The sequence below is a fragment of the Lathamus discolor genome, chromosome 18, assembly GCF_037157495.1.
Source record: "Lathamus discolor isolate bLatDis1 chromosome 18, bLatDis1.hap1, whole genome shotgun sequence".
Classification (NCBI taxonomy): Eukaryota; Metazoa; Chordata; class Aves; order Psittaciformes; family Psittacidae; genus Lathamus; species Lathamus discolor.
The window spans coordinates 632,036-659,292 of record NC_088901.1 but is presented as its reverse complement, the minus strand read 5'-3'; the positions used below and the strand labels follow the sequence as shown (position 1 = coordinate 659,292).

At 46.6% G+C, this 27,257-nt stretch overlaps 1 protein-coding gene across 2 annotated transcripts in view; it reads left to right on the top strand.

The window, feature by feature from the left end:
- Positions 1-27,257, top strand: part of CSMD2 (CUB and Sushi multiple domains 2) — a 292,865-nt gene that overhangs the window by 152,727 nt on the left and 112,881 nt on the right. For both annotated transcript variants that reach the window (XM_065698010.1, XM_065698009.1), the window contains exons 9-14: positions 2,166-2,253; positions 3,407-3,531; positions 5,916-6,037; positions 11,366-11,469; positions 16,441-16,553; positions 23,151-23,333. In XM_065698010.1, coding sequence (XP_065554082.1) covers positions 2,166-2,253; positions 3,407-3,531; positions 5,916-6,037; positions 11,366-11,469; positions 16,441-16,553; positions 23,151-23,333 — 735 coding nt within the window. The remainder of the gene's footprint in view (positions 1-2,165; positions 2,254-3,406; positions 3,532-5,915; positions 6,038-11,365; positions 11,470-16,440; positions 16,554-23,150; positions 23,334-27,257) is intronic.

Below are 27,257 nucleotides of genomic sequence, written 5' to 3'. Positions count from 1 at the left end.
ACCTCATGGACCTGTGACATACAACCCTTGTTTGTACACTGTGTGTGTTAACTTTACTTTGTTTGGAGATATCTGCATGCACAGTCATCATGCTTGCGTAGGTAGGCAGTGATTTAAGAACCCCTAAGGAAGACTGTTTCCCCTGTGGGCTTTGCTCAGCTGACCTTTCATTCCTCAGAAGCAGTTATGTCATTGCAGGCTCTAGCAGAAGGGCTCTTGGGAGCTGGTGATTTCATTTTGCAGAAGGATTACCAAATCACTTTGCATCTCAGACCTGCTGGAGATAACGCATTCCTGGAGCAGGACTTTATCATGGCTGCTTCAGTTATTGGGGCACTGCTGCTGAAAACATTGGAGGTTCTTCTCTGGACAGGGGCTCACTTCCTCCTGACTCGTACATTTGGAATCATTGCAAACTGTGAAAGGTGGCAGCAAAGCTTTGTACCTACAAAACACAGCTATCAAAAGATGCCGTGTGCTGCTTTCGTGCTCCTGTCTCTTGCTGGTGTCTCTGTCCTCGTGACTGAGAGTAGCGTGAGGTTATGAATATGCAAAAGGGAGAGCGACCTCTCAGGAGCCTGGTTTCCCATCAAAGTGCATCTCTGTTACTCTTGTGGCCTCTGACACGTGGAGGAGCACCAAAGCATCGTGCTGGACGCCGAGCCCTGGGCAGCAGCAGCAGGGACAGCCCTTACCCCGTCCGCTGTGCTCAGGGCAGGGGGCTGGCTCTGTCATGGTGGGGTGGAAGGGGAGGCCAGGAGAGACAAAGCCCCTTTCGGATCTGAGGGGTGCAAGATGAGCTGTTAGCACCTCGAGCCGAGGAGGAGCTGCAGCGTGTCCAGTGTGGGAAGCCAGCAGTGAGGTGTAGATGCTCAGAGGAAAGCCCTGTACCAGCATGAGCAGAAGCGTGATCCTTCCATCCTCCTAGGAGCAGCACTGTATCTTCCGGCTGCAGTGCCTGACGACACAGGGTGTAATTACGAGTCTTGCTTTTTGTGTGTTCGCGCTGTGCAGCCTGTGTCTGTTGTAGCTACTCCACGTGCTTACCTTCCCATGCAAGTATTTACATGCACGTTCCTCCACGTCTTCCACCCTGCTCAGTGCCATGCCCGTCTCAGACTGTTGAGCCAGTGTCTGTTGCGAGGAACATGCCTGTCACTGAACCATCCTCCAGTTGGCAGTGGTCTGTGGGGCACTGTGCTAACACAGTGTGTTCTGGAGTATAATTGGGATTTTCCTTTAGTGCTAGGCAGAGGAAACAGAAACATGCTCATTGAAGATTCATGCTTCATTGCTTCAGCATCATTGCCAAGAAGGGTGTTTTCTTTGTGTCCTTACCTTAGTGATGCAAAAAGCTCAGTCACATCAACTTCTCCAGCTCCGTGACAAAGCCACCCCTTTGTTCCATATTCGTGTGCGTTTTGGCAGTTACTGGAATTCAGAATTGAAATCACTCTATTGCCAGATCTCACCTTATCCTGCCCGGAGCCACCCCACATCAGTGCTTGAATTCCTGTTTGTGCCATTTGACGGGGGGAAAGTGGAAATGAGGCGATGGAGGATGAGGTTTGAAGGTGTTTATTGAGTGCTGCTCACCACTTCATAGATCCCATGTCTGTTGGCAGTTACATTGAGGTTGCTCCATCGAATTTTTCATGTTCAGACTAAATTACTTGCTTTAAAACCCAGACTTACATTCTCCTTCTCCTTCCTCCCTTTTGTCCTGTGCTTGGTTCTTGCCCTGGTATCATACAGCTGCCTTCTCACGGAGTTGTTTTCTCACTGGGCGGGTTGGAGGGTGGTAGCTGTCACCTTGTCCTCTGCAGGTGGCTGTTTGCATCACAGGCTTCGGAAATGGGCTGTTTAATTGGTGTCATTTTGCAGAATGGGAATGAACCCTCTTTTCAGAGGTACTTCTGTAGTGGAACGGAGGGAAAACTGCGTCCCTAGCTGGCATTTCCTAGAAACACTTGGGTGTATAAACTGAGCTGAACCGATTCCAGTTACATTTGTTTCCAAAGCTGTGTGTTTTCTGAAACAAAATGGAACACATTCAGGTTTTTGAGCTACCAGTTGCCATTTTCTCTCCACATCCACCGAGACAGTTGATGAAAGAATGTTTCTCTTGCTATTCTGTCTCTGTATGTGCTGTTTTTGCTTTGTAGTAACTCAGGTTGGTGTGTCCCAGGGACATAATATGTGTCCAGACCCTGGGATTCCAGAGAGAGGCAAAAGAATAGGCAACGATTTTAGGTAAGAACCTTTTCTCTGTGTGTTTCTGCATGCTGCAAAGCTACTGTCTGTACCTGTTGTGTGTGCTCCTTGGCATTATGTAGTCTGTTTTCAGAGACCATCTACACACCTCCGAATGTGTTCTCTCTCGAAAGCTTGCTGAGACTCGCGGTGTAGAAGAATGAGTGTGTATAAATGTGCACATGTGCGAGAGCGTGGCCCAGATGAGGATCTGTAATGGTCTCTCTTTCAGAGCATTTCTCTTTTCACACCATGGGCATTTAGCCAGGCTCATATAATCAATGTTTGTTGTCATTCCCTCCTCCGGTTAAGTGCAGAAAGAGCTGTCTTAAACAGCAAAAAAATCACTTCTCAAATTAGCTTAAATCACAGCATGGCCCTGCCCCTGGTGGATTGGAGGTGACTTCCAAAGCACTGGTACAGTTCCTTGTCGATAAGTATATGTGGTGCTAGATAATTGTTTTCTTACAGAGTTTAAAACAATGCTGTTATTCCCTTCCAGTTGCTTGCATTCATTCAAAGCAGGCAGGAAGAAATGAGCCTGCTGTTAGCAATGGTGAATCAATATTTAATCTCATTCTGCTGTCGATGACTGCTTTATTCACTAAAAGTGTCTTTCAATTTAACTGGAGTCTATCAAATTTTCCTGAAATCCAGAAAATGGATCGGAGGGGTGAGGGCAGAGGAAAGAGAAGTCCCAATAGTCCCTAAATGCTGTAGGACAAATTCTCAGCTGCTATAAAGTGTGAACAAGGCAGCATTGGCTTAAACCAGCAAAGGATCTGAATCCAGAGTGATGGACTAAAGAACAAAGCAGATAAAGATATATTTTCCCCTCTGTAAGAATGCTGAATGTGTCATCTCTTGGGGCTGAGTCTGTGCTCCCGCACTGAATAAAATTCCCACTGAAGTTGCGTTGAAAGACTCAGATCTGTTCTTGGACTATCACCACCTCAGGCAAACAGCGCCCAGCGCAAGCAAATGCGCGAGGCACAGGTTTGCCCCTCGTTCATCCCTGCTGTTGCCTGGAGGGCTGGTGAACTCTCTCTGTTCACAGCTTGGAGAATCACTGGGATAGTCAGAAAGTAAGTGACGAGCCTGTTGCTGCAGGAGCGTGGCAGCTGCTAACCTCCCGCTTTGTTCTGCCTGCTAGGTTAGGCTCCAGCATCCAGTTCACCTGTAACGAGGGCTACGATTTGCAAGGGTCCAAAAGCATCACCTGTAAGAGAGTGAGCGACATAATCGTGGCGTGGAGTGACCACAGGCCAGTGTGCAGAGGTGAGGAGACAAGTTTTATTGTTAGAACTAATGAGAGAATACATCTCCTTAATGACGCCTTCGTGCATCACCCATTCCATCCTCAACTTGTTATCACTTGGTTCTCAACCTCATGGGGTCCCTTGTCCAGCTCCGTTTTCAAACCCTGCCTCATGGAAGGGGCAGAGCTGGATGAACCCCTCTCGATGCTCGCAGCCTGTTGGGAAAATTCAGCCCTGCGCCGCTGTGTTCAGCACAGCCCTGAGTGCATTTGTGCTCCTGGAAATGGGAATTTGGTCTTGCCAGCTCTGCAGTCAGAAGTCACTGGGATCTTTATTGCTTTCTAATGGGCATTCTTGTTTTCTGGCTGAGCATGCGAGTGTAATATGAGTTCAGATTTCCAGTCTTCTCAGCACAAGCCTGAGAGAGGAACCTTTGATTCTAGAAATTCTGGTTTTAAGAAAAACAACTTTTTGTGTGCATGATGGAACTCATAAAGCAATTGCCATTAACTGTGGAGCTTCATAAGCTCTTAGCTCTGCACCGTATAGATATTTGTGTCCTTCGTGGCTGTGTACTACATCCTCTTAGCAATGCTTTCTGTCCCCTTCTGTTCTCTTCATTCGAGGTATTTCTTTTTATGGGATAAGGAGGAGAGGGGAAAAAAAGGTGAAAACCTGAGATAAAGTCTGGGAAGGCTAAGATAGAGATTCTTTTAACTGGAACTTGCTGCTGCTAGGCAGCCATGTGGGATTACTTGCACTGTGGTTCCTCCCTAGCAGCATCCCGATTATCCTGTGGCCCAGCCAGGAGCTGACAGTGAATGGAGTTTTCTTTCAGCAGGAAACCCACTAATGCCCATTTTGCCCTTGGCCGTTTTGTTTTCCTCCCTCGCTCTGAGAAGTCACATGTATAATTATGATATTTGTAATGCTCATAATGAACAACTTGTAATAATTTTAATTAAATCCCTCTAAAGCTCTTAAAGTCAGAAATTGGTATTTTTTCAGTTCTTTTCTCTTTAATTTCATCCACAGGTTTTTTTTCAAGGCTTTGGAATCGCATCTAATTCTTGAAACAAGCCTCGAATAAATTGAATCAGTCTAAGAGGATATTTGGCATAAATATGTGACACTATAAAGGAAATTTATGGGGGCCTCTTGCAGGAGATAAGGCAGGATTTGCCTGCATTAGTAGGATTCTATGAATCAACTTTTTTTTTTTTTTTTAACTGCTAACCTTTGGGGTTTTTTTCTTTTTAAAAATTTTCCATTTGCTTTTTATTTCTTCTCTAAATCATTGGTTTTCTGTTTGCTCCATTCTGTTGTTGGCTGTTGTGTTTCCCTCAACTTGCAGAAGTCAGGGTCCTGCTGAGCCAGCCTTCAACCCCCTGGACAGTAACAGTTTCTAATACCCAGTGATCAAACCTCTTGCCACTGTTGGGAGACTGGTTTTGAGCTTCCCCATCTACAGCACATTCCCTCTGGGTCCTGGGATGGGATCACATGGGAAGGGGGCAGGAGGGGTGAGGTTTGAGCATCACGGATTGATGCCCTCAGCTGCTTCCTGAGCTGTTTCTCAGCATTCCTCGTGTTCCCTTGGGACCACCTGTGCAGGCAGGCAGCTTGGCCAGGAGATCATTTTCCATGCTTTACTGCCATTTGGAGGGGGAAAAAAGCCTTGCAGATGCCACATGTGCAATTGTAGCTCCTTTGAGAGTTGAGATAAATCAGTTTTGAGGATCCCTCATAACAACAGGGGCAATCACAAAACCAAGGCACTGTTCTTCATGTTTTCGGCTTAAATATTACAACAGAAGTCAATAGGCAAAAATTTCCCTGCTTTTAAGGACTTGCCAGCTTCTACTTTACTTTTTTAAGATACGAAGTTGAGCTGCCCTCTTGGACATGAGCGTGGACTCAGAACCAGACAAAGTCAGCCCTTGCCAAATAAATGCTTGCTGTGCAGTGTTTTGGGGGGCCTATAATGAAGAAAGGAAAATGGCTTTCTGGGGATGTTGAAAAGGAACTGGATCCTTCCTGGTATCTTCTGTGTTGTTGGTTTCACTCTCCTGGACATGAAAGTATTTCTGTAAGGGCTTTAACATAAAATCAGCCTGAGCACTAGAGAGTGGGTTGGTGGGGGTTGGTCTGGTGGTCCATCTGTTTGATACAGCCCCTGAAAACACCCCTCTCATCTGTTCATCACAGATAAATCCTTCATCTCTGTTCCATGGGAAAAAAGGAATCTTCTGGTTAGTGAGAACAACACAGAGCAGCAATTTGTAATTCTCTCCTGCTTCCATATGTCTGCATCCCTACTCCTCTCCTCCTCCTCAGAGAACACAGCACACATCCCAAAGCTGAGACCTCACTCCCACATCTGTCTTGTTGTCCTCTTCACAGCTCGGATGTGTGACATGTACCTTCGTGGTCCCAGTGGTGTGATAACTTCTCCCAACTACCCTGTGCAGTACGATAACAACGCCTACTGTGTGTGGGTCATCACTGCACTCAATCCAGCCAAGGTAGGTCTTGGAGCTGCCTCTCCATGTCCTTGCTTTAGTGCTTTAGCTGAAATGTTGTGTAGCTGTGTTTCTTCAGAGAGGACTAGTCCCTGAATTCAGCCTTTCAGGTCTCTGTTTCTGGTGTTGTACCCCTGCAGTATAGTAGAGGTACAGACAAGTCCTTTTGGTGCTCACTGAGGTTGGGAGCAGGGAGGCTGGTGGGGCTTTTCTCCCTACTGGTCTGCGTGTGCAATTCAAGTCTGTCGTCACTGATCATGTGGAGAGTGAGGCCTGACTGCCTTGCCCTTTGTAAGATCAAGTCCTTTCATTTCCCACTGGCTGAGGGAGGGCAATGTTCAGCTTCTTCCAGCCCCGCAAACTCAGCCTGATCCTCTCCCAAGAACTAAACACAAGGACAAAAATTACTTTGCTGTATAACTCAAAATGCACCTTTTGAGGTGCTCTTTGTCATCTTCTGCTCATAGAAGACTACAAGTTTTATTCTTCTCCGTATCTGGGCTCCTGCTAGCATCATCTCCAATAGTTCATGCACCAATCTTGCATGCCAAGGCACTGAGCTCCTCTACTTATGGTCCCTTACTCCATGGTCCTTGCCTCTTACAAACCTGCTTTTTGCGCTCAGCCTTCAGCTGCTGATCCAAGGAAGGCGTTTCACAAACACGGTGGTATCCCAGGATCTCATCTGTTCTAGAGATGATGGGAACCACCCACAGCTGTAACCTTCTTCCTGTTGGGATGGCATCTTGTGCTCTCACTTCCCTCTGGAGCACTTGACATGGGCTGGCTGGAGAACCTGTGGAGTTCTGCTTCTTTCTCCCCCCCCCAACATCAGTTCAAGCCTTTAATAAGGGCAGATCACTGCTGGATTATGATTTTAATGAGGAGCATTCCTATGTTCCAATTTCGGAAGGAGTTTGTGTTTAAAGGGCTGTCATTAGCTGGTCATTTCATCCAGCGGATGTCTTGGTTTGGCTGCATAGGAGTGTCGTAATGACCCAAATTCTGGGAAGCTGGAGTGTGGAATCAGGATATTTTTCAGTGCTGATTTATCAGGAGTGATTTACTGGTTAATCAGACCCAGGAGGTTCTCCTTCATCAGGGTAATGTGCAAGTGGAGAGCAGACCACATCTAACAGCAGCTATTACTGCTCAAGTGTCAGCTGTGTTTTTCAGCCTGTGGCCTGCAGACCCTTGGGTGCACATTGCCTGGGCATGGACAGGTTGTTGAATACATCAGCATCTTAGCCTGTGGTATATGTATTACATGTATCTGTATTGTGCATCTTTGACTTTCTGAGATCAGCAAAATCCAGCTTTTGAATATATAAAATAGACCTCTGTGTGTGACAGAAGTTGTGAGCTGGATGTAGATGTGCCTTGGGTGTTCTGTAGGCTCACGCTTCCACTTGGGTTTTCCGGTACAAATGATGAAGGAGGAGATGGCAATCAGTTGTCAAGAGATGCTCATGGGCCACGTCCACTATCTTATTGACCCTTTGCTGCATTGCTTTCGTGTTGAATATTGAGTTGAATCCTCAGCTCTGTTCATTTGCTTTTCTGCCAGCCTCGTGTACAGACTTTCTCTGCTCTTCCTCAGCAGTGTGATGGGATGAGTGGTTCCTGTCATTGAGCAACCTGGGCACACTGCCTCATTGCCCAAAATCTTACTGTCTTTGTGAATTCCTACTTAGGAAGAGTTTCTCCTTTTCCCCTGTTTAGTTCCTTCTTCAGCTTTTAAACTTGAGTAATAACAAACTATTGGTAAAAGACCCCAGAATCTGCAAGTCCTCAGCTTTCATAAGTCTTAAAGAGGTTTCAGATCGGTAAACTCCATGAATTTCAGCAGTTGACAACTTGGAGCAGAGATTCATTAACACAAGAAAGTGTAATTTGTGCTCTGTGGGCTGCAAGGTCGTGCCCTGTGAAGAAGTGTTGCACAACTGAAGCAAGGATGGATCGGTCAGCTCAGCAGTTTGTGTTACCTGTGTAAAGAGACTGCCTTCTTCTTTTCTTTGAAGTGAGAAACAGTTAATCAGTAATACAGGTTCTGAAGGGGTTTGGGATGTTTCCTCCTGGAAGTGTAACGTACAGGTAGGGAAAAACTCTCCATCTCTCTGAAGCAGGGAGGGTTCAGGGGAATGCACTGATGGTTTTGGGAAGGCCACTGCTGCATCCGCCTCTTCCATTGCCTGCTTGCGTCTCCTTGAGCTGCTGTTCCAAGCTGCCATTCCTCAGCACAGCACTGGGATTTCCTGGTGTGTGTATTTTAATGCCAGCTCCATCACTGATATTCCTACCTAACAAGTCAAACAGTGCTGCCTCTGACAAGCACGTGTCAAACTCTCTCTTGCTGACCTAAAGCAGGGCCCGTGTTAGTTGAGCACCACCAGGGCTGTGGTCCTGGACTGGAGGATTCACCTCCCTGGCTCACGTGGCTGTTGTGTGCAATGGGGATGGATGATCTCGCCACTGCACGCTCCCCAGCATGGGTGAGAGAGGATTCAAGATGCATTAATTAAAATGCCTGTAAAATACTTAGAAGATAAAAAGCACTATGGGCCTGAGCTGAAGCCTGCTGAAGTCGGTAGCAGTCTTCTATTGACTTGAGTGGTCTTTGGATCAGGTCCTGTTACATGAAGCCTTTAATATGAGCGATGGGAAAACCACTGAGCTGAATTTAGAACTCATTTGCAAGTCATCTGTTCTATATTTGGAAGAGAACTGTGAGCCAGATTCACTGAGCTACATAATCCCCTCGAAGTTTGCTCGGAAACCTACATAAACACTATTATGGGCATAGAGCTCTTCAGCTGACAACTTGGAATTATTTCCTCTACAGAGGGTGACATCAAACCCATTCAGGGGATATTCAAGGTATATGGGTTTTTGCTGGTCTCCGGAGCCATGGGAATTAATTTCAACCACAGTGGAAAAATAAATCACTTGGGAGCTGAGAAATGCATGTGGTAATGGGCGAATTTGCATCAAAACTATTTCTGGACCTTCTTGACGAAATGGATGTTCCTGGTTGGTGTTTCTCCTGGGGTTATTCTCACCTGGAGTCTAGGTGGCCAAATAAAGCTCTGTCCAAGCTCCTTGTGTCATCAGTGGGCAGAGATGGGCTCCTCCAGGGGATGATTCATCCCAAATGAAGGTAGATGCTGGCAACTAGGGAGAAGGGGGTGGCAATGAGTAATGTGTACTTGTAAAGCATCTGAATATCACTGCAAGAGGTGCTGTTCTCCATGGAGAGAATGATTGTGGATTTTTCCTAGGAATGTACCTGCACTTCACATCATTTTGCAGTACAAAGCCTTAAATTCGGGTGTCATCTTCCAGCCTATTTTCATGACTTTGCTAATTGCTTCCTGTCACTTCAGCAGCTTAAAATGGAGGTTTTGTGGCAGCCCTGTGTTTGTGGTGCTGGCAGGTCTCTTGTTGTTTAATGAATCATGAAATAATTTTCAGCTTTCCGACCAAAAAGGAAATAAGAAAATGGATAAATAAATATTACATTCAGCATCCAGTTCCTGTGCCTCGAGGTTGCGGTGTTCACAATGCTGAAGTGTAATTAGTTATTTCATTAGGGTCAGCCTCCTTAGACTGCAGTTTACTTGACTGATATAACTAATGATGTGTGCTGCTTTACAGCGCTGTGTTCTCTGTATTAAGTACATTATTCCATCGTTACATGGTTTAATAAGAATCTGCACAGGTTAATATTTTGGTGCTACTACTAAAGTTAATGGTTCCAGACTTGTAGGAGGTATCACAAAGGCTCCTGCTCCGCGCTCCTGGGACTTTGGGGTAATACCCTATTTCATGGCTAAAATACCTAATTTCTGTGCATTTGAAAAGTACTAATTTCATTTAGATGATCTTGAGGTCCTTTCCAACCCAAGCCACCCTCTGATTTATCTGTAGAAGACAGTTGCACGTGGCAGTGCAGTCAGTACATACATCAGTTCTTCTTTAAAGAACACTCAACATCTGACTTACCGTTTTGTTCTTAAGGGATTGAAGTTGAGTGGCTCTTGACAGACAAATGTTGTCAGCTTCCTACAGAGTCTGTACAAGAAGGCTGAAAAGGCAGGCTCCCATTTTACCTAACGCAGTTAATAGCTGCTTTTGGTTCTAACTCTGGGGCTTATATCCCCCTTGCTCGAGTATACATGCTCGAGTATTTTTAGGAGATGCTGCTTTTATAATAGGCAGTAAATTACAAGACAAAGATTGGATTTTTCTGGGCCTTGCTCCCATGTAAGTAGTGTAGGTGGCATTATGTGTCTGTGCTCGTTGGCACTTGTGTAAGTCCTTATTTACTTTTTAGTTACTTCTGATAACTTCTGCGTTGTCCGAAATAGCAAAAAAGCCGCGTGAAACTGAAGTTGGTAATGTAAAAGTTAGGAAATGTAGCATATTTACCGGCACGTGTACAAAGGTGTGGGTACCCTCATGTGCTTTGCTGGATCCAGTCAGTTAAAAAGCTCCAAGAAACAAAGTTCCTGTTGGTTTCTTTCAGTGTTGTGGACGTAAAGAACTTCTGTAAATAAAGCTCTCTTCCTTTGCTGTTTGCTCTCTCTGTCTGAGGCTGGATTAAGGACCTTTGTCCCCTAAATCCCATCGTAATTTTCAGTTACTTGAAAATCAGGGATTTCAGCAGCAGCTGAGAGACTTGAACACAAACCTCTTGGCTTCCATGGGACCTCTGCTCCTAAGCGATAAATAGAGGCTGCATAAATCAAATGGGCTGGAAGGTTTGGATAGAGCAGTAGAGAAAACACAGGAACCAAACAGCTGTAGACAGATGCGATGATGATTGTGTTTGCAGACAGCTGGGGACCATGTCCTGGAGCTACCCCAGTCGTACTTCATACAAAGCCTTTCTTGGTCTGACTGAACCAGGGGAACTTTCTGAGCAACATAGAGGAAAAGAAGTGTTTGCACCACATGTAACCAGCATGCTGCCTGGATGCACATTCAAATCCATCACCATAACCTCAGGTTTATGAAGGGAAGGGTAGCAGTGCCCGCTGAAAAAAAGCTTGCTGAAATCCCAGCATGCATATCTTTATCAATAAAGTCATCTAGAAAATCAATAGATAAAGCAGAAAAATCTGAGAGGTAATTTCAGTGAGAGCTCAGAATGTCTGGAAAGAATTGCTACAGTGCTATAAAAAGTGAGGCTGGTCACCTTTGTGATGTCCTGAAGATATTAATGCCCTTATAAATTGCTCCTCGATAGACAAACAGATAAATAAACCAGACAAGGGGATCTGCTGCCTGCCTCGGCACTTGATTCGTATTAACATGCTGCATCTTTGCCAGGTTATCAAACTCACCTTTGAAGAATTTGAACTAGAAAGAGGATATGACACTCTGACAGTGGGTGATGGAGGACAAGTCGGAGATCAGAAAACGGTGCTTTATGTGTAAGTAGCATGTCCTTTGTCCCTGTGAGAAACCCACATGGCAGTGTTTTGCCTGACAAGATGTGAGTGATGTGTTTGGATGGCTTATGTGCTGCTTGTCATTTCTGGTGTGACTGTTCTTGGTGTGTTCTTCCCTTGTCACATTCTCTCAGGCTTCAGCTGACAGAGAGGCTGTTCCCTCTTTGCTTTGCTTCTCTTGAGCTGCCTTTGTCGGGTCCCATAGGGAAAGGCTGAGGCTGTCCGGGGAGTTGAGTGAACAGGATGGAAGTTTGGATGCAAGAGCAAATGCAGATCAGGCAGAAACAGAACTATTTGGATCTCTCTCCTGTGCTGCCCTTCTTGTGCAGTCGTAGTTAACACTGCAAAGTGTAAATCCCTTCTCCTTGAGTGACACCCTGAGCATTTGACACCCATTGTGCGTTTGTGTAAGCAATGCCACAGGCTGCTTCAAGGCTGAGAATTGGTTCCCCTCAATTTATACCCTTTAGTTTGCAGATTTGCTGTTCCATGGAGATTTCTTCAGTAGAGGAAGCATTGTAGGTAGTCCCATTTTCCTTCCAGGCCTTCCTGTGTCACTTTTTCCCATCTAAATGCGTTTTTTATGGGGGGTGAGGTTGGTTGGGGTTGAGTTTTTGGTAGTTTGGTTTGGTTTGGTTTGATTTTTTTCCCCAATTTTAATTATGAAGAAAGGGCTTTGGACCAGCACAGGGCCAGTGCAGCCATGCCAAAGGAAGAGGTGAAATCTCTGATGCTGCCAGTTTTTAGACTGTACAATTGCTGTGTTGTCAGTCTATTGTTTGATGACCAAGTGCTTTATGTTATAGTGCAGCTAACACAGGAAATAAAAGGGAATTGGATCCCTTTGTAGCACAGGGGTAAGTCAGGATCTTTTACAGTAGCCACTAGAAAATGTCACAAATGCCACAAGTGAGCCCTGGTCATCTCTCACGAGGCTGTTTATTCTCATTAACCTGATGTTGACAGCTTCTGTTTGCTCTTCCTCCAGTCAGGTGTCAGTTCCTTCTCTGGAGGGTCAGTGAGAAATCCATTTGTGTATCATTCAAACGAAGCTGTGGTAATTGTGCATCGCTCAGATCCATTTCACTGAAGAAAGTGATTCTGATGTAGCTTCTTTGAGTCATTCAAGTCAAATACTGTGTGGCTTTATGGAAATCCGAAGCCGCTGGAGACCTCGGGGTGCTGCACATCCATCTCTTGGCAGGCCTGCTCTGAGCAGTGCAGCTCAGTGCTGCAGGCATGGAGTTCCGTGGTACGGCCCTGCCAGTGTGTGCAAATAGCCAGGAGAACGTGAGAGCAGCGCAGAGTGTGAGTTGTGCATAGAAGTGCGAGTGCGAAGGTCGCTGCTGCCTCTGCTTCCTGGTACAGGTGAGCTTGGAGCACCTACAGGTATTTTGCTCCGTGTTTTGGAGCTCAGCCGTGCCTTTGGCTGTGCTCAGTTGCTGACCGCTCCTGGGAGCGCAGCTTCTTGCCCCATTGGGCTGAGGTTTGCCTCTTTGCGAGTGGGGATGTGAGCCAGTGCTGTTTGTCCAAGTCTCAGATGCCTCGAGGGCGCTTGCACGGGTCGGTGCAGGAGCAGAAGCAGGGAAAAGTCACCGTGACTTTTGGGAGGAATATCTGGAGTGGTGAATGGGTGTTGGGACCGGGGCCACCCGCATCCAGCTGTGTCTGAACTTGAAAGCCGCCCTGTTTTCCCCATCTAGAACAAAACAGAGAACAGCAAACAGGTCTCCAAAAACTGCTTTAGCAGAGCTGTTGTGCTCTTTCCAACCGGTAGAGTTGGGAGGAGTTATGGTGGGTTTGAATTCCTCCTCTCTTGTTTTCCCTGGTGAATCAGCCTCCCACTTCCATTTCCGCTTCTCGTAATGTTTGCTTCTCTTCCCAAAGCCTGTTTCTCTGAGGGTTGTTTTCCTGCGCATTTCTGCTCAGAAGATGAGCACGGGTGCTCAGGTCAGGAGCTCTATAACCTGTATATAAGTATGAAGGGATTATTGCAGAAGTGTTTGTAATTACAGTGTCACAGAACATTTCACAGCTGATTGGTCAAAACGTGCAAATTGCTGCCAGGGGAGTGGTTGGTAATGGCTTGCTGAAATGATCCCGCATTCCATCTCTTTGCCTAAAGCCCGTGAAGGTTTTCCTAGATCTCATTTTAATCATTCCTCATTTTCTCACTCTGTATCAGCCACTCAACACCTTGGTAATGCAAATACAGAACAGCTGAGACTGCTCGAGGTGTAGGGTCTGGTGTCATCTCCCGGTGCAGGAGAACTTTCCATTAAATTGCTGATGCAGCTCTGCTCTGGAGCCAGGCTGAAAGAGCGGCGCTGGGGCAGCCTGGAGAAGAGAAGGCTCCTGAAGGGGAGACCTGAGAGCAGCTCCAGTGCCTAAAGGGGCTGCAGGGAACCTGGAGAGGGGCTTGGGACAAGGGCCTGTAGGGACAGGCCAAGGGGAATGGCTTGAACCTGCCCGAGGGGAGACTGAGATGAGCTCTTAGGCAGAAGCTCTTCCCTGTGAGGGTGCTGAGGCGCTGGCACAGGGTGCCCAGAGAAGCTGTGGCTGCCCCATCCCTGGCAGTGCTCAAGGCCAGGTTGGACACAGGGGCTTGGAGCAAGCTGCTCCAGTGGAAGGGGTCCCTGCCCATGGCAGGGGTTGGAGCTGGAGGAGCTTTGAGGTCCCTTCCAACCCAAATGAGGCTGGGATTCTAAGACCTGTGTTAGAGGTGTAAAGACCACAGAAATACTTCATTTGCAATGAATGTCATTGAAAGACCACGGACAACTTCTGTCAGCATTTGCTGCCCTCTTAGCTGCTGTGATTCCATGTATCAGATATATCCATTGGATACAAGTTGGGTTTTGGAGAACTCAACATCCTGTCAAAGATAGGAGTTCCAGTTTTCTTGCTGCTCTTCATTTATTCTTGGCTAGTCAAGAGGAACTCGGTCCTGCAGCCTTTCAAATCAAAAAATACTCTTGAATCCACTTGCATCGCAGCTGACGTTATCCCAAACTGAGGTATGAAGGACCATTTGTTTCCAGTCTCACTCTCATCCCTGTAAAATGCTTCTCAGAGAACATAACAGATTGTTAGGCTGAGCTTTCTGACTTGCAGAGAGGATTTTATTCCTGAAAGTAACAAGCACCCAAATCAATCATTCAGCTTGTTAAAGAAGAATGGGAAAGCATGAACAAACCTCCGAAGGTTTTTCTCTTGGTTATATTCCTCGTTCCTGCCTGGCTGCTGCTTAAATGACTTGATAAGAATCAACAATAGCACTTCTTCTGCACTCTGTATCACACTCCCTGGATGCGAAGCAGTCATTAAAACAAGGTTATTTCTTAATTTACCTGCACCTTGGGATCAATAATATTTCTGATGCAGCTCAAAATCATAACAGAGTGAAGGTGGGGGCAGAGCTGGGAGAGCTTTGATGGGCTTGGGTGATATGAGTGGATTTCAGGCAAAAACACGCTCCAGATTCCATGGGCAGAGCTTGAGCAGTGGCTGGTCTCAGGGCTACGGTGGTGCCCAGTGGACGTGTGAGTGGTGAATGTCTCTGGGATGGGGAGGGGAGTTAGTGCACAGCAAGGTTGGGCCCATTTACTTCAGGTAGCAAGGCTGTTGGGAAGAGCCCAGCAGGTAGCCAGGGTTAGGAATGTCAAGCAGGTAGAATAAGTAGCACAAGCCTTGAAGCAGTCATTTGACTTCATCCTGAACAAATGGCAATTGGCAGAGCAGCCAAACCAGCTCCGATTATGCAGGAAACCGGGAATTGCACCAATTATGCCTGGAGGTTGCAAGTTACATTTGTTCACAGGATGCTATCAACACACAGCTGCTGGGTTTCTGCCCTTGTAGTACTGGGCTGCAGCGACTCTGCCTTCAGAGCTCGGGGATCAGTCTTATCCAGAAGTCTTTCAGGTGCTGCTGTTGTACTTGAGAGCGGTGCCAGGCAGAAGGCGCAGTATTCATATGCATGTATGGAGACGTGACAACAGGCAAACCCACCTCTCCACTCACAGGAGCTGTGCTTAAGGGAGTTTATAGATTCACCACATGTGATACCTTAGAAACAGTGTAATACCAACACTAAACACTGCCGCCAAGACAGGCTCTGCAACACTCACAGTCCTGCAACAGCGATCCCTTCGCACGCTCCGCTGCTCTGGTTTGGGAAGCGGAGGGGAGAGGAGCTGTGCTCAGCCTCCACCCGTGCTCCTGTGGATGGGGATAAAACCCCTCTCTGTTGAAGCACAGCGAGGTGATTAATCCTGAAGGCTGAATGAGCCACGCGTGGCTCGTTAGTACAGGTATATTGGTGATACTGCTCCAAATCCCTTCAGCTCTCCTAGGAGTATCCTCGAAGGCGATGTCCCCATCATCCCCTACTGCTGCTGCCTGGATTAGTGGCACTTTTCAAGGGCTCCCAGGCATCCAGCAGATTTGAGGCTGTGCCTTGTCTTCCGGGGGCTTCTGGAGAGCCTCGTGGAAACTGCTGTGTCAGGTTAGAAAGGTAGCAGAGGATGCGCTGAAAGTCAGTGTTTGTGATACTAGAAATGAAGGCAGGTAAGAGGATTCAGTCACCGGGGTCTGGGAATTCTGTTTGTTTGCTTATGTTTGGTTTCAGCACAAGGAAAGCACTGCTCTTGCTGCTGGATAATATATTGTAATAATGGCATGAAATTATTACAGTGATGATGAAGATAACTCACAGGCTCTCAGCTGTGGTAGGAGACTGTTTAGGTAGCACGCAGAAACATACTGCGAGGCTCATCAGTCATGAAGATTAGCAGGTTTTTGGGCAGTGTTCTGTTTTGGGGTTGTTATTAATTGCGTTGGCATTGCTCTTGTTTTCTGCTCCTCCAGAGGTATATGTGGCCTTTATTTTGGTGGGAAGATAACTTTGGGGACACGTACAGGCTGTTTACTTGTTCTTATTTATCTCTGCAGCTTGACAGGCACCACAGTGCCTGATCTCATCGTCAGCACACACCACCAGATGTGGCTCCTCTTCCAGACAGACAGTGTCAGCAACTTGCTGGGATTCAAAGCAACGTATGAAGGTAAATCCAACCCTGTACCTCAGAATTTACCTGGTTTAAAGGGCGCAGGGATGAGATGGGTGCAGCTGCTGGGGAGGAAAGAAAAATGCTTCTCTACATATATCGAAGCTCTGCAGATTTTTTTCCTTAAAACTGAAGCTTTGTTCCAGAAAGAACAGCTTTCCTGATTCCTTTTCCATGGAAGCAGGCTGGGTGGGTAATGTTTCGTTGCCATTTCATCTGCTTTGTTGGAAAAGAAGTGGTGAATTTCAGCTGATGGCAACAGACTGTGTCTGTGAGAGAAAATAGATCAAGTAATGGGTGGTTCCAGGAACGGGGTGGTATTGACTGCTTTAAACTTTGCCTAGTCTGGAGTAGTACCAATGAAATAGAAGTCAGTGCTGGGAGTTTTCAAAAGAAGCTCATGAAGTGCATTAGGATGTGAATGCTGAAGTGTGTCATAAGCCTCTGCTTTTGCTGCTGTCATAGGTATTTGCAAAGGCAGAGAAAGTGGGATGCAGAAGTATTCCTTCTAACTCATATCAGTGCCTGGGGATTCAGGCTGAAGCTTTTCTTAGGTTCCTGCTTTGAGTTTCTGGATTTTCCCAGATATTTCCATCTCGTGTCTCCACATTTGGGGTGAGCACCAAGGATGGCTTACTCTTCTGGCTCTGATGCCTAAAAGTCAGCACACAAACCTTCATCCAGACATGGGGGCTGCTCTGAAACATCTGAGTACCAGCAGCTTCCGCTGACATCAGCAGTAACATCTAAGTCTGCTCCTTTCAAGGGTCCTATATTCACATCAGTGTTCATTCTTTCCTAAAAGGTTTCTCTGGGAGGTACCATGTTTCAGGGAAGTATCAATTGTGTTCAGGCCAGGACCTGCCCATCGTAGTGCTGCTGGTGGATGCTAAGTTAGGAATCTGAAGGGACCTGACCTCCAGAAAACCAAACTGGACTAAATGCCAGCCTGTGCAGTCAGGCTGAGCAGTACCTTGGAGGGGGGACTGGCTCATGATGCTGGAGTATTTGAAGGATGGCAGGACCAGGTCAGCAGAAAAGGCATAGAGGGGGGCAGGTAAGAGATAATGGCATTGAAAAGGAAAGGCAAATCCAGCCAGATTGTCAGGGGAACATCATAATGGTACTATCAGTCTCAGCGGCTGTGAGTGCTGCAGCGTGAAAGCTTTGCTGTCTGCAGTGCTGTGCTGTCTGTCTCCTGCCCCGTCTGTCTGTGGGTGATTGCTGGCAGCTTGGCAGCACGTGCTGCCGCGCCCAGCCCTGCTGTGATGGGTGGAAGCACTCTCCAGCTCCGCTTTGAGATCCTGCCTGCTTTGTTAGTGTCATCCCAAGGGCAATGTGGGCATATTCGTTCAGTCTCTTGATAAATCTTCAGTTTACCCTATACTATAGTACATAAAGATGCAAAGCACATGATTTAGGGACTGCCTTGCACTGTTGTTCATCTTCTGTGAACTCTGGATCTATGAGGAGCGTGACTTTTCCCTCCCCTGACTTGCCCTGATGTTATTGGTACTTGATCTATAGCAAGGCTGAGCTGCTCTTGCTCCCTCTGCCCTCACCGCTGGGTTTGGGTATCGCCATTATCATTCATGGTTTGGAGTCCTGTTGCATGAAGATGCCAATGTCAAATGTGCTTCCCCCTTCCCTGCTTTACCTGCGCTGCTGCTGCCTGTTTAGCTGTCCTCTTCAATGTCCATAACCTCCTAGAGAAGGGAAAAAAGGGAGTGTTCTGGTTCTGCTGGCCCCTGGTGAGCCTATAGGAGGGACATTTCCCAAGGAGCATCTGTCCTCTGCATGTATTAGAAGTAGAGGCTGCTCTTTGCCCATCGTTCAAATCTCTTCTCTTTTTCTGGCCATCTTCATGGTTTTTTGTACAGCACCTCACTGACCTTGAAGAATGGATTTGTGCATGAGCAAAGAAACACTCCATGCCTGAGGCCCATGCTGGTGCTATCCTGAGGTTAAGCAAACCTCCCATCAGCCAGGCCGTAAAACTCTCTTAGTTTTTGCAAATGCTTTGAGTTACAAAGCAAGAGACATTTAAGTAAGAGGCAATTAGCACTTGCCAAATACATTATGAAATTATATACAACTTACTAACAAGTTTCAGTATCAGTTTTATGGCCACCCTTCTTCTTAATTGCGAGAGGAAAATTACAGCTAATGGAGCTATATAAAGTCAAGACCAAAAATCTGCCTAGTACAAGGGCAGAGTATTGCTTATAGAGTATGCTTAAATAGCCATCTATCCTAAAACATGTGAGTTTTAGTGTTCATTTGAAGTGTAGTGCAATCATAAAGCCTCTTGCTGGGGCTGAAGCAGTTATGCCCAAGAGATTTATTGATGCACAGACTCAAGGACCTGTTGGAAGGACCATGCTGAGGAGGGCAGTGTGCCATCACGTGTTTAATGGAGGGTTCCCAAGAAGGGGGAGCCAGCCAGGTCCTTTTGCTTCACTTCTGAGTAAAGGGAAAGGAAGAAGACACAAAGCACAAGGTGTCTGGATTCAGATTTATCCAGATCAGCACTACAAGATGGGATGTGTTTGGAAGAAATGCTCGGTGTGACAGCATTGATTTTCAATTAAGCCATGTCAGTCTTCACCAGCTGAGGATCTGGCTCATTAATGTTCATGAAGATTACTTCTAAATCTGCCATGTCTCAACTGCAGCCACTTTCATCCTTTTAAGCAGACGTTCCCTCATAATGGCGAACAATGGCTTGGGACTTCCAGTGCTTGTCACAAGAAATTTGTATTAAGCTCCACTTTGCCAGAAAAGTCTTTCCTTTCTCACAACTACAGCGACCCGATTGATGCTGCAATTTCGTGCTTGACTTGTGAGAGGGTGCACAGCCTCCTGGGGCCTTGTCTTCTCCCTTCTTTCCTTTAATCTCAGCTGGCTCCTTCCCCTTGCAGCTCATGCCTTCCACAGCCGTGGAAATGGCTCTTCCAAAGTTCCCAGGTCAGCTGGGCTCCCTGGCGTGCAGCACTGACTTGGTTTCGCCTAGTGAAGTGCTCGCAGATTTCACCAAGAAGCCCAGGTAGCTTTCATTGGTTACCTGTAGTTATTAGTACTTGTTTTGGTAGGTGCTCCATTACCCAGCCCTCCAATATTGTTGATGGTGGAATTCTGTCAGAAAACTTTTAAGTGTTCATATCTTTCCTGCTCTGCTTTTCCGTTAAATGGATTGACTCATGTCATAAAACACGAGCACTGAAATACTGCTGAGCCAACAGGCACGAAGGCTTTTAGCTTATGATGGGTTGACTTGAACTGCTCCCAGGGTCACGTTCCTTGTATTTAAATCTTGTATAAACCTCAGCAGGGGTGATTTGATGTTATGCCACGGGGTTTTAATGAGCCTGCTGGATTCAGTTTGTGCATTTAACCTGCACAGGGGTTTTAGATCATAGAATGGTTTGGTTTGGAAGGGGCCTTCAAAGATCATCTAATCCAACCCCCTGCCAGGAGCAGGGATGCCTTTCAGTAGACCTGGGGATGTGGCAGAGATAAGCAGAAAGGGCCTTTCCTTCTTAGCTTATCCCCTCATCCTCCTTAGAGGATTCCCTCTTTAGGTCCTTTTTTTCCTCATTGTTGGAATCAACAATAAGAACTAGGCAATAGGATCACCCTGGTCCTGATTCCTTCGGGTACGTACCTAGCACTGTTAGCCTTCAGTAGTTTAAGCAAAATTAATATATGCATGAAATAATGTGTGTGAGGTTAAGTATCTTCTTGAGGGTCCTTTCTGCCTGGGGGTAACATTTGGTGGTTTCCTCCTGTGTGCTCTCTGAGTGCCCACAGATCCCACATCTTATGGACGTTCTTTCTGGGAAGTGGAGTTTTCCTGGTGCGGTGCCTGCTTGCAGCTCCAAACCTCTCATTGTGCCCCAGAACCGAGTCAGGCAGGAATGGAAAGTCTCACCGAACCCCGGGAGAAGGGTGGCCTACATCTGGGGTGCCTGCGGCGCTTCTGTGCAGATGTGTATGGGAGGTTCTTGCTCTCCTTACTCACACTGGAAGTGTGGGCTGCTGCCTCTGTGCTGAGCAAAGGGACCCAGTTTCCCACCCACCACCAGAAGACAAATAGCATAAACAGCTGATGAAAGAAGTCTGGTGAAACACCTCCTGTTAGAAAAGGCTGTTTTGTCAAAATCTTATCTGCATGATATAATATTTGATGGAGGAGTTCTGAGAGACTCATGTCAACTTGTTTCATTTTACTAATGTCAAAATACTTGATTTAGATGTTCTTGTTTAGTTTTGACTTTTATTATTCTAATGTGGAAGTGATTTAAAGTATTAAAGCATTCATCAGGAGAAACGTTTCAGCCTTATTGAAGGAGCGTGGTTTGCTATTTCTGAATCATTCATTTTGGGGGTTTCTGCCCTGCTAAATATTTGATGCGTTTTCCTACGTATGAACAGAAATGTAGGAGCCAGGGGATTTTCTCAGGACAGGAATTCTGTTTTGTGACCTCTGTGCTGGAATCAAACCTGCTGCCTTTGTTTGCCTGCTGCTAACAAGGGCATCATGTGCGCAGCGGAGAATGTGAGCTCTAGTTCTCATTTCTCTCCCATTCTTAAACTGTGATTTCACTCTGTAGAGATGTTCCAGCTGGGTTCATGGGGTGTGACAGAAAAGGACTCCGCATGAAGGGGGGAGCCCAGGGAGGGAGGAGACCGTTCAATCAGTACCTCGAGAGCATCTGTGCCACCTTTATTCTTTCTCAGCGGAGGGTCGAAGGGACTGATTTTCCCTGATGGCTGTGTGTTGTCTCAGCGCCTGGTCCTGAGCATGTCCTCATTTCACAAAAGCAATGAATTCTCCAAACACTTGTGGCTCCCTTTGGCTCCTGCAGTAGCTGGAGCTGCTTTGCCTGTTGGTCTGCAGCCCCTGGCTGGAGTTTCCATGGCCACTGATGCAGGCTTAGTCTTGCTGAACCTAATGGCAAAACTCCCACAGGCTTTAGGGCTCCCTCCCTGGAGTCAAGTGCAGCAGGAATGTGGTGAGTGTTCAAGAGTTTTGAGCCTCTGAATGTGGAGGTGTAGCCTTCTGCTCCCCACGGCTCCACCAGTGCCGGGTGCAGGGTGGGCTGGGAGGTGACGTGTGTTAGCTTCTGGCCAAGCGTCAGCAGCCGGGGTGGTACCAGGGCATTCAGCATTCGCTTCCCGTGGCACCCAGCGTCACGGGCTGCAGTGGTGGCAGGAGCTGGAGGCACTGGGGTTTGGGCACCCTGCAGGACAGCTCACCGTGTTTGCTGCTTGCTAATCCTGTGTTTCTGCACTTCCAGGTGTGGGGAGGAAAGGAATAACAAAAACCAGCATCTGAAGGCTGCTGGCTTGTAGCAGAAAGTGTTACCAGTTTCCTGTGTCTCTGCCAGGACACAGTGATGGATGTTTTAAGCCATGCACGCTACCCTTTGATCCCCCCCATGGCAGGAGGTTGGAACTGGATGTGCTTTACAGTTCCTTCCAACCCAAACCATTTCATGATTCTACGATACCTAAATGCTGGCCAACTGACAGGCAAAAAGACTTATTTCCTGATAACTTTAGTATTAATATTAATCTATGCTAAATTATTTTGGGGATGCTTCGTTACCTGGCAGTGACTTTTTAGTTCAGGATGCACGCAGCAGTAGCAGAAGCTAGGTGCCTTGTTGTGACTTCTATTCAAAATACACCTGTATCTAAGTTGCCTCAAGTCAGAATAATAATGAGGTGCTTGTTGTTACTCAAACCAAATTGGAATATTAGATGGAGTCATGCAAATCTTGGATTATGTGGTTTTCCTCTGTAAGGCAAATGTCATAAAAGAAGCTTCCAGTTTGGTGTAAGAAATTGAAAATGGGGAGAAAAGACAGTGAGGCTGATCATAGATGATGGGGATAGAAACTAGAGAACGTGGAAGATGAGATGAATGAGGCAGATAATGTGGGAGCAGTAAGGAGGCTGTAGAGGAACGAAGCTTTGCAGCGCACAGTGATACAGAGCAGGGGGCCCTTCTGCGATGAAATTGGACAGAGCAGAAGATAACAGAAAATTGTGTTCCTGATTTATTTGCAGTCAAAATACAAGTGCAGGGAGAGATTAACGGTGTGTTTCTGTGCAGGAAGGTGGCAGCTGTCTGCTTTGGCACCACAGGCAGAAATGGCAGCGAGGTGGGGAGGGAGAGACAGGAGATGTGGGAATCCGGCAATCACGTCCAACTGTGTCCCCTTTGCCGGTCTTGTTCAGTGAGACATGGTCTTCACAAGAGGTCCTTGAAGTGGATGCGGAGTAGGATCTCCTTGTGCAGCTGTATTTTTCATCCAGTTGGGATTAATTCAAGCATGAGGAAGCAGTTAGGCTGTTAGGAGGGCCTCTCAGCGGTAAAATCCATGTGCTGTGGCAGAGATCTTGGCTGTGTTCTGTGCTGCTGCAGGCCCCCCTCCCATGGAGGACAGTGCGGAGGGGACCAGCACTCCCTTGGGGACGTGATGCCGGAGCGCTGCCAAGCAGGAAGCAGCACAGACACAAGCCAGGTATTGCACCAGCTCCGTGTCAGAGCCTTCCCCCATGCAACTTCTGTTTTCTCTTTTTCAGAGATTGACCAAGGGAGCTGCGGTGATCCCGGGATCCCAGCCTACGGCAGGAGAGAAGGATCCACCTTCCGCCATGGGGACAGTTTGAAGTTTGAGTGCCAGCCTGCCTTTGAGTTGAAGGGACAGAAAACAATTACCTGCCAAAAGAGTAGCCAGTGGTCTGCTCAGAAACCAGTTTGTGTTTGTAAGTCAGTGAGGAGATGGCTCTAAAATACCGTGTGGTGAGGTGGTGGTGTAAAGAGGATGTTTGTGCTCTGTGCTGGGTACCAGGGATCGGGCAGGCTCTTGTGTTCACATCGCTTCTGGAGAGAGAGCAGGGCTTTGGTGTCTGAGACGGGAGGCACGGACACAGGCACACACACAGAAATGAATGTAAAACTTCATTCGATTCCTCCCATTTAATTGTCCTTCGTTATCGGACGGTGTTCAGGCTCCCTGCTGCTGGGCCTCAGGTTTTAATTTGTTGCATGAGTTCTCAGCAGAAGCAGGATGTTATGCTCTCAGTAGTGACTTGGGGACACAATTTTCAGATGGAAATGGGAGTTACATGTGCAGTTCCTCGTGGGTTTTAATGGTCTCAATGTCCTTCGAAGATGCGCTGGTCAATCTGCTTTATTGTATTGACTGAACCTTCCCTCAGAAACCATGATGTATTTGGACATTACCAAAACACACAAAAGTACCTGTGTTTTCCTCAATTGGTGATAAGCAGGCTCTTGTTTTTGTCTCATCTCTATTTAGTGGGTATGTTAAAGTCTTTGAACAGATGCCGTGGTGTAGGGGAGCGAGACTGAACCTAACAAAATAATAGGGAAGGAAAATTCAGTTGAGCGACAGCGGACAGAAGTGTGGGGAAAATGGATATATAAAACCCAGAAATGTTAATTTTCAGAAGTGTGTGTTGGTGCGAAATAAATAGATGGGCTGGTGTTCAATACTGCAGTAGAAAATGCTCCTTTGTAGTGTGGCAGGAGTTGATATGTGCCAAAGAGATTGCACAGCGTAGGGAGCAAACCTTGTTGCTCCAGAGCTGGATGTGGGTTCCTCAGGAGCTGAGGAAGCAGAGGCTTTAGCATCCCTGCACTGGCAGTTTCTGGGAGACTGTGGGAAACAATCAAGCAAGGACCTGTCTTTAAAACACTTATTGAAGCTCTGAGCGTTTGAGAAATACCTGTTTGGGGAAAGCAAGCAATTGCTTCGTGAGTTTTGCCTTTCCCAGGTGCCACAAATCCCCTCCTGCTTGGTTTTCTAAGCAAAGCAACTAAAGATGCTGATGAGGGAAATGGAGTTTCCCTGGTTATTTTTGAGGTGGGAAGTGTGAGAACATCCCTGTGCTAACGTCAGAAGTTGATGGTGGGTTTTTTGTTCCCCAGAAGTTCAGATGAATTTGAGCAGCTGAGGTTTTGGTTGAGGTTCTTGCTGGTAGTTTGCAGTGAGATTGAACCTATAGTTTGTGCCCATTATGGAGGTGTTGGGTCATAATAGTATAGAAAGGAGACCTTCCAGTAAAGTAGGGTTATTTTTTGGTAGGTAGATACTGAACTAGGGCATCAAATCCAGCCCCAGTCCACAGTCCATGCAAAGCACAGCACAGGCATGAATCTTTTAGTCAGAATAAATCCATTGTATTCTGTTTTCTGTGGTCAAGAAGGCAGTAGGTAGTGGGAAAAGTGTTTCATGGGCCTCCCTATACCTTTACTCCCCTATCTTTATTCTGGACAGCATCATATTAGTTTGCATGAATCAAGAGAGGTTACATGACAAAATGTGTTCCTGGTGTGAAATCTGTAGTGGGATTAGCAATAACTCTCTGTAAATATTGGGAGACCGGTAAATGCATTGGGCATGAGGTGGGAAAATAAGGTAACTGATTTATGTGCTGCTGGTTGGAATGTGCAAACAACTCAGTGCTGCTGATTCTGGCTGCAAATGCGTGACAAATGCAGATGGAGATTAAACAGTGCACTGTGGTGTATCCTGCTGTCCTGAGCAAATGATTTATGAGCAGACAGAATCTATTGTGGAGAACTCATTTCCTGGGGCTTCGATGACAAAGCAACACAAACCATCTAAGTAATGCATCTGCTTATTGCAATGGGTTCTTAATTCGTGACCGTGCCTTCATGATAACAGACCTTCCATCTTCATCCTCTTTGTTGTCATTGCATCCCTTTAACTGTCCGGGGTGAGCACGTAGGGTACTTGAGAAACTTTGCAAGACCTTCTTCGTGCATGTCTTCTGCAAACCCCTTACTAGGCAAGGTATCCCTGGCCCTGCTGTGTGTGTTCACATTGTCTCTGATGACCTGAAACTGGAGCCTGGGAACCTGTAGTACTGTAGGTGGATTGGGTGGCACAATCATCCGTCTGTCTGTGCTCTGAGCTTGGTGTCTTGCTTCTGTGCAGTGTGGATGTCTGGGTTGATGGCTGAATACTGAAGACCTCTTTTTCTCCCTACACTGCAACACCTCATAGTGCTCACATCAGCTCTGTAGTTACTGTTGTTCACTCTGACACTTGCATTTTCAAAGTTACAGAACTGTGCTATCTGTCAAAAGCTAAGGCAGTTCTCATAACCCAGGATAACCTGAGCCATTGCTTTCATACAGAGCTGTGTTCAGTTTTGAAACATTGAAGGACAGCAAAATGGGCTTAGGAGATGTCAGGCGGATAAATGCTACCTAAGGAAAACCATTGTGCTACTTAGATGAAGTTTGTGCTCTGATGGTAATAACTCATAAGGGAAATAATATTCAAACTGAAGTCTACAGTTACCTGTGGTTGAGAAGATTATTAGGTTTATGAATGGGGAGCCAGCCCATAATTACAGCTATAACAGGAAGCTGGTGAGCTGTTCAGTTACTGCAGTGAGAATGTTGAAGGTGTGGATAGATGTAGTCGGGGAGCAGGGTGTTTCGGGAGTGCCATAACTTCCAAATACATGGCTGGAATTACTGTTTAAACATACTCCTCTATAGCAGGGCAACACTCATTACCTGATTTTATGTGAACTATTGCACTGGAAAGCCCTGCTACAAAACATTTTCTATGACCAAAATTTGTTTCACGAGGTACATGTTTCCTTGCCAAGGAAAGGAAGAGCTAGCATCCCCTGCGGGGGGATAGTGCTCTCGGAGGGTTCCTGCAGGGCTCAATAAGTCTTACTTACAAGGTTCTTTGCTACTCTCCTCCAGCAGCTTCCCTTTCCTTCCCTTCCCTCCTCCTCCTCCTGCAGCCCTTTCCCCAGGGGCCTGTGACCTACAGCTCCTGAGGTTTCTATCCTTGCACCTTTAGCCGGATGGTTGACTCGCGCCAAGCAGTGCCGTCACTTGATGTGATAGATGACCATGATATGAACTGTCACGACAATATATATTGTTCGTAACCATCTCTCTGAATAAAGGCAAAGCCTTTGCCTCGTTTTACCTGTCCTCTGCCAGTTGGGCTGGGAGATTCCCTTCTGAAACCTGCTGAATTTCTGACCCAGGTTTAGCTCGTTGATCTCAGACTTGCAGACTTCAGGTTTTCTGGACCCGTCCCATGTTCCGAAGGTAAATAAACCAGAGCGAAATAAAACAGCATTTTGTATGCGCTGGTCAGAGTGCATCAGGCAAACCGGGGAGGGAGGTTTCTGCACTGACCTGAGGGGTGTTTGTTTGGCGTCGCTTGGCTGCAGCTCCGTGGAGGCTGGGGATAAATGTGTGTGTAGATGTATATGCACACGTATGTTCATGTGGAGGGGCTGCAGCTTGAGTTGTGCTGCTTCAGAGCACTTCTGGACTCCTCCAGACACTTTCTGTCCATTGATCATTACAGGGTCATTACAGGGCTCTTGGTCATGCCCTGGTCTCGCTTTAGGAGCTTCTTTAGTTTCCAGTGACTTTCTTTTTGTTGTGTTATCATAAGTGGATTTTGTGTTATAACCTGCTTAGAGCAGTAGTCATGCATAATATTCCTCTAAGCAGAACAGAAGGCATTTCCCAAAGCATTTCCAATTGGAATTATGTTAAATGGTGTTTTCTTCTCTGGCTTTGGAGCAGATGTTAAGCTTTCTTCCCTTCTTCACTTGAAAACCTCAACCACAGCCCATTTCTCCTGGCTGAGCTGC